General features: G+C 42.6%; 1 protein-coding gene across 8 annotated transcripts in view; it reads left to right on the top strand.

Moving 5' to 3' along the window:
- Positions 1-6,851, top strand: part of LOC109955507 (LIM and calponin homology domains-containing protein 1-like) — a 41,192-nt gene that overhangs the window by 27,297 nt on the left and 7,044 nt on the right. For 7 of the 8 annotated variants that reach the window (XM_020591730.1, XM_020591729.1, XM_020591732.1 and 4 more), the window contains 10 exons: positions 466-777; positions 1,768-1,870; positions 2,038-2,063; positions 2,256-2,369; positions 2,540-2,632; positions 2,737-2,926; positions 3,040-3,139; positions 3,821-3,901; positions 3,978-4,086; positions 4,409-4,511. In XM_020591730.1, the coding sequence (XP_020447386.1) occupies positions 466-777; positions 1,768-1,870; positions 2,038-2,063; positions 2,256-2,369; positions 2,540-2,632; positions 2,737-2,926; positions 3,040-3,139; positions 3,821-3,901; positions 3,978-4,086; positions 4,409-4,511 (1,231 nt within the window). The remainder of the gene's footprint in view (positions 1-465; positions 778-1,767; positions 1,871-2,037; positions 2,064-2,255; positions 2,370-2,539; positions 2,633-2,736; positions 2,927-3,039; positions 3,140-3,820; positions 3,902-3,977; positions 4,087-4,408; positions 4,512-6,851) is intronic. The other variant, XM_020591731.1, reaches the window with a different exon arrangement.

Below are 6,851 nucleotides of genomic sequence, written 5' to 3'. Positions count from 1 at the left end.
CCGCTCTTAGTCTGACCCGTCACCCAGGACCTGTTTGCCTTGGGAGACCCTACCAGGGACATATAGCCCCCGACAGCATAGCTCCTAGGATCACTCGGGTACTCAAACCCCTCTACCACAATAAGGTGGCGGTTCAAGGAGGGGTTTTCATTTTCCTATATTCTGTAATCAGCCTTTGCACTGTAATTTCCATAGGTTTTTGAATAAATACATTTTATCTTGAACTTTGTTGGCTTAAAAAGGTATTTGCTGGTTGTAGAGTTTTAGAAGTAAAGTACAATAATAACAGAGGGCAAGATTTCCATTACCCATCCACAGAGCTAGGCAGGTCTACTATATCCTCAAACTGCACACAGACATAAAAATGACATAAATGAGTTTGTGTGACTTTCACTCAGTAAGAACAATAGAGTAGTAAGATGAAATGAGCTCACTAATCCTAATCTTTGTGTGTGTCTTACTCAGATGGATGGGTTGGTGCGAGTGAATGGAGAGACAACAGAGGATTTATCTGTTCCCACTACACATGCCCCCCCACAGGGGATTAAAGATGTCACCTTCGAACAGACAGAGAAAGACATTCCCCCTAAGGAGACAATGAAGAATGAGGAGACGACAGAGCAGGCGCCCACTCCACAGACCGATAAATCGACCCAGTCTTCAGGCTGTGCCATCAGCTCCCTGATCGAAGGCCGAAGCTGTATTATCACAACAACTATTGTGACAGAACTCAAACATGTGGAGCTTCATCACCCAGATAGTCAAAGCAATGGACAGGTATTACTACAGGTGACATGTTAGAGGACAGTACCTGTGTCTACTGACCATTTACAAAAGGACACCGTTGATTTTTAGATGGTTCAATCTCTTTTCTACCTTCCAGGAAGACAGTTGTTTCAGTTCTGATCCATGCACTATAAAATCCACTTGAAGAAACTCGAATTTAGCTTGAGAGAAGGCAGTCCATCACAGTGAAAGCTCTGTTGTGCTTTCCGTTTTGTTTGGGCTAACACTGCTTGGAAATACAGATGAAAACTGGAATTATTTTCATTAAGCTCTGACACCTGAGCCATAAGAGTCAGCTGCCTCATTTTATTCTTGAGCTCTGCTGAAGGGAAATTAAACCCAGGAGACAACCCATGCCCACATGGGCATTATTAAAGGAATAGTGAGAATTTAATTGCTTCTTGCTTTAAGGTAGCAGTTCAGTACTCGTTTCCACTCTTGGAAGCACATGAAGACTCAAGTTGAGTTTCCAATCAGAAAATTATTGTTCATCATCACTACAACAAATGATAAGGCAACAGAATGTCAGGAAATTTGCATTGTCTACATTACCCTTCTAAAAACAATACTAGAAAACACAGAACAGACAATTAGCAAAACAATTTTAAATAATGGTTGCACAAGTACATTTGGTTTTAAACATAACCATACCTGGAACATGCATTTCTCAAACCCAGCTCCCTTATTTTAAAATACAACTTCATCAAGTCATGTTTAGTGTTCCAGTCTAATTTTTTTTCAGTCTTCTGCCAGAAAGCTGGAACTCAGATTGCCGAGCATGAGCCTCTTCAGTTGGTCGTTGTGATGGCTGGTCTATGTAAAGTGAGTTTCGAGTCTCTTCGGGTTGATTTTAATATTGCATTTACATGAACTGAAACCAGTGACTGACTGGAGGGTTAGGAAAAACATGAAAGCAATCAAAAGTCCTTAGGTGGTTTCCAGTAATTGTTTAGTCATTTAATTGAATATTCAATTGTTCAGGTTAATGGTACCTCAGGGATGTTTGGAAGACCAGCAGAGGGAAAACAGGCTCAGCCGGCCACATCGCCCAGCAGCATACAAGAATACTCTCCCACTGTCACTGGTAAAACTGCTTATGATTTATCACTGATCATTTACATAAGCATGTATATTTCTGTAAACTATCAACAAGTGTCATTTACAACATAATGTAACCTTCGCCTGCAGATGTTCTGTTTCGTTTCTTTTAGCAGCTGTGACTTTCATTGTCTTTCTGGTCTTATTCTACAGAGGGCCTTGAGGAGAGCAGTATGAATGTGAGTATCTCGGAGCACCTCCAGCTCATTCTTTCTGTTTCCCTTCCATTCACAGATTTGACCCTGTCCTGACCCTTTGTCTCCAGTAGTGGCTGTACTCAGACTTGTCCTCTCACCTTTCCTCTTTTTCTGTCCTTTTGGTCTGTATATGTGTGTGTGTGTGTTTGTGGTTGGTTGGTCGGGTCTGGGTAGATTGAGACCCCCATGTTGAACTTGGCTAAACGTGTTAATCACTGGGTCTGGGACCCCAATGAAGAGCGTAAACGCCTGGAAAGGTGGCAACAGGAGCAGGAGCGCCTCCTACAGGTACATAGGAGGAATGGTGGGCACGTGCATGGCCCCATGAATGTTTAGCAGAAGGCACAGGCTGTACTGGTGTATGTGTGTGTGTGTGTATATACATGTATGTGAATGCGTTTATATGTGTGTCATATGTGTGTTTTTGTGCTTACATTTTCCAAACTCTGTCTCTGCAGGAGCAATACCACAGAGAACAAGAGAAGCTAAAGAAGGAATGGGAGAAAGCACAGCTAGAAGTGGAGGAGGAAGAGAGGAAGCACAGCGAAGAGGTAGAAACACCCAGATGGACACACTGAAAATAAAACACACTGTTGCCAGGTTTTGTGTGTCTTATATCTTCCCCGTGTGCTTGTTTTGTATGTACTTTTTCCAGGAGAAAAGGATTCTAGAGGAGACTGTAACACCCCTCAGCCCCGCTGGCTTGTTGAACCAGGCAGGGACGACCTCCCCGACTCCAGAAAGCAACAAGACAGACAAAAGAAACATTCCTCTACAGCAAAACAGCCAAAGAATCTCTATAGGGAACGAAGATCAGCATGCATCAAAGCTGCATTTTTTCCAGGGTGAGGTTCACACAGAAAAACACACCTCTATGCAGGAGGTGTCTGTGTGTTTGTGCACAGCTCAGTCGCTCTCGGTTTCTGTGAGAAAAGTATTTCATGAAGTGTTTTTGTAGATTTTGCACGTGATGGCGAGCCATCAAGGAAACAGGAACTGTGGAAGACGGCCTCTTTAGATCGCAACCCTCAACTAAACCAGGCGCATGTTGTTAAGAGGTATGCTTGGATGCCTAGTGTGCACTTTTGTGTGTTTTGGATTTGCCCCAAGTTTCTGCCTTTTTATCTTGAATATACAGTATGTGAAGTTGTTTTATTGTTGCTTTCCTGTGATTTTCTGAGCACTTTGAACTGTTCCGCTTTTAACTGGGATCCAGCTTGGTCGCACATAAATTAATATATCAGAATTAGCTTTATTGGCCAGGTGTGTTGGACACACGAGGAATTTGACTCTACAGAAGCTCAATGCGTATGTACATGGCCTTACGTAAGGCAACAGTGGGCAAGTAACTTGGGAGTTCAGTGTCTTGCCCAAGGACACTTCGACATGTGGACTGCAGGCACTGAGATTTGAACCTTCAACCTTCCAGGTGGGAGACAGCTGCTCTACCCACCGCACCACTGTCGCCTATCCCCCAAAGTTAGTTGAGGGGGCATCTAGATGTAAAGTGATTATCTATATCCTAAAGATGACAAAAAATATGCTCATAAATTCTGAGCCACTCTGTCATGGTGAAAAATGTTCACTGGTTAATTTATTAATTTACCTCGAGCAAGATATATTTTATTGTTTCCTTCAAACATACTTTTCTTATGTTTATACAGTTGTTTTTTAATTCACTGAAACATGTTACAGATGTTTAAAAGGTGCATTATAATGAAAATTGTTTTTGACCACAGATCTGGATCGCATGATGTTGTAACAGGCAAACAGTCATCCTCCTCCTCCTCATCATCACCACAGCCTCCTTCACCAAGCAGGTAATGACACATGCACTCTCCCATGTGGTGCATAATCTGAATTATTGTCAGTTTACACTGCTATGTCTCTGTGTAGGTGTGTTAGTGGGAAGCGACTATGTTCTGGTTGTTCGCAACCTCTGGGAAAAGGAGCTGCCATGATCATCGACACACTGGGACTATTTTTCCACATACAGTGTTTCAAGGTATTGAATTATTCCAGTACACATGTGCACAGTATTCAAAACTTTATACAGAAGCAGCATTTGTCTTCTGGGTTTGAAGGTTTTGAAGATTAGCTAAAACATTAAAGCATCTGTACTACATCACAGTTATCTCCAAATGAGTGTGCATAAAAAAGAAAAAGAAAAAAATGACTGATAGAAAATTAAAATCAAAAACATATTTTTGATTTGTCATTTTTAGTGTTTGTATGACATACTGTAAGTAGCCATTAAGTTGTCATTAGGTTTGCAACCTTTTCAAATACAAGTTAACGTTAGCTGTTAACTGTATCTCTCTCCTCAGTGTGGAGTGTGTGATGGCCAGCTTGGTGACGCCACTGCAGGGACTGATGTAAGGATTCGTAATGGACTGCTGAGCTGTCATGAGTGCTATTTTGCATCTCGGGGTGAGAACACACACACACACAAAGACATACTTGTCATGCATTACTTGTGCATCCATCCATCTTCCTCCTCTTTATCCAAGACCAGGTTGCGGGGGCAGTAGTCCGAGCAGAGCCTCCCAGACTTCCCTCTCCCCACACACCTCCTCTAGTTTCTCAGGGGGAACCCCAAGGCGTTCCCAGGCCAGCCGGGAGACATAGTCTCTCCAAAATGTACTGGGTCTGCCCTGAGGCCTTCTCCCGGAGGGACATCCTCGGAAAACCTCCCCAGGGAGGCGTCCAGGGGGCATCCTAAACAGGTGCCCGAGCCACCTCAACTGGTTCCGCTCGACGTGGAGGAGCAGAAACTCATTTCTGCCACTTGTATTCGTGATCTCATTCTTTCGGTCATGATCCAAAGTTCATGGCCATAGGTGAGGGCCCTCCCTGGAACCAACACCTTAACGTGGTGGAGGGGGTTTGAGTGCCTGAATGATCCCAGGAGCTACAGTGCCTTGCGAAAGTATTCGGCCCCCTTGAACTTTGCGACCTTTTGCCACATTTCAGGCTTCAAACATAAAGATATAAAACTGTAATTTTTTGTGAAGAATCAACAACAAGTGGGACACAATCATGAAGTGGAACGAAATTTATTGGATATTTCAAACTTTTCTAACAAATAAAAAACTGAAAAATTGGGCGTGCAAAATTATTCAACCCCCTTAAGTTAATACGTTGTAGCGCCACCTTTTGCTGCGATTACAGCTGTAAATCGCTTGGGGTATGTCTCTATCAGTTTTGCACATCGAGAGACTGAAATTTTTGCCCATGCCTCCTTGCAAAACAGCTCGAGCTCAGTGAGGTTGGATGGAGAGCATTTGTGAACAGCAGTTTTCAGTTCTTTCCACAGATTCTCGATTGGATTCAGGTCTGGACTTTGACTTGGCCATTCTAACACCTGGATATGTTTATTTGTGAACCATTCCATTGTAGATTTTGCTTTATGTTTTGGATCATTGTCTTGTTGGAAGACAAATCTCCATCCCAGTCTCAGGTCTTTTGCAGACTCCATCAGGTTTCCTTCCAGAATGGTCCTGTATTTGGCTCCATCCATCTTCCCATCAATTTTAACCATCTTCCCTGTCCCTGCTGAAGAAAAGCAGGCCCAAAACATGATGCTGCCACCACCATGTTTGACAATGGGGATGGTGTGTTCAGGGTGATGAGCTGTGTTGCTGTTACGCCAAACATAACGTTTTGCATTGTTGCCAAAAAGTTCGATTTTGGTTTCATCTGACCAGAGCACCTTCTTCCACATGTTTGGTGTGTCTCCCAGGTGGCTTGTGGCAAACTTTAAACAACACTTTTTATGGATATCTTTAAGAAATGGCTTTCTTCTTGCCACTCTTCCATAAAGGCCAGATTTGTGCAGTATACGACTGATTGTTGTCCTATGGACAGAGTCTCCCACCTCAGCTGTAGATCTCTGCAGTTCATCCAGAGTGATCATGGGCCTCTTGGCTGCATCTCTGATCAGTCTTCTCCTTGTATGAGCTGAAAGTTTAGAGGGACGGCCAGGTCTTGGTAGATTTGCAGTGGTCTGATACTCCTTCCATTTCAATATTATCACTTGCACAGTGCTCCTTGGGATGTTTAAAGCTTGGAAAATCTTTTTGTATCCAAATCCAGCTTTAAACTTCTCCACAACAGTATCTCGGACCTGCCTGGTGTGTTCCTTGTTCTTCATGATGCTCTCTGCGCTTTAAACGGACCTCTGAGACTATCACAGTGCAGGTGCATTTATACGGAGACTTGATTACACACAGGTGGATTCTATTTATCATCATTAGCCATTTAGGTCAACATTGGATCATTCAGAGATCCTCACTGAACTTCTGGAGAGAGTTTGCTGCACTGAAAGTAAAGGGGCTGAATAATTTTGCACGCCCAATTATTCAGTTTTTTATTTGTTAAAAAAGTTTGAAATATCCAATAAATTTCGTTCCACTTCATGATTGTGTCCCACTTGTTGTTGATTCTTCACAAAAAATTACAGTTTTATATCTTTATGTTTGAAGCCTGAAATGTGGCAAAAGGTCGCAAAGTTCAAGGGGGCCGAATACTTTCGCAAGGCACTGTAAAAATTACTGCAGGTAGTGCAATGTAGGCCTAACTTCACAAAGGTTTATTCAGCTACTGTACAATGCTGACAAAATACTAAAGTACAGCTAAAGCTTATATATGTAAGGCTCCTGACAAAGGATCTCCCAGTTCTCCCAGGTCATTTTTCACAGAAACACCTTTTTATATTACAGTCCACACCAACAACACAGTAGTTTTGGAAAATAACTAAGTACATTTACT

This window comes from Monopterus albus, unplaced genomic scaffold, assembly GCF_001952655.1.
Source record: "Monopterus albus unplaced genomic scaffold, M_albus_1.0 scaffold15.1, whole genome shotgun sequence".
In the NCBI taxonomy this organism is placed as follows: Eukaryota; Metazoa; Chordata; class Actinopteri; order Synbranchiformes; family Synbranchidae; genus Monopterus; species Monopterus albus.
This window is presented reverse-complemented; position numbering and strand designations above follow the sequence as displayed.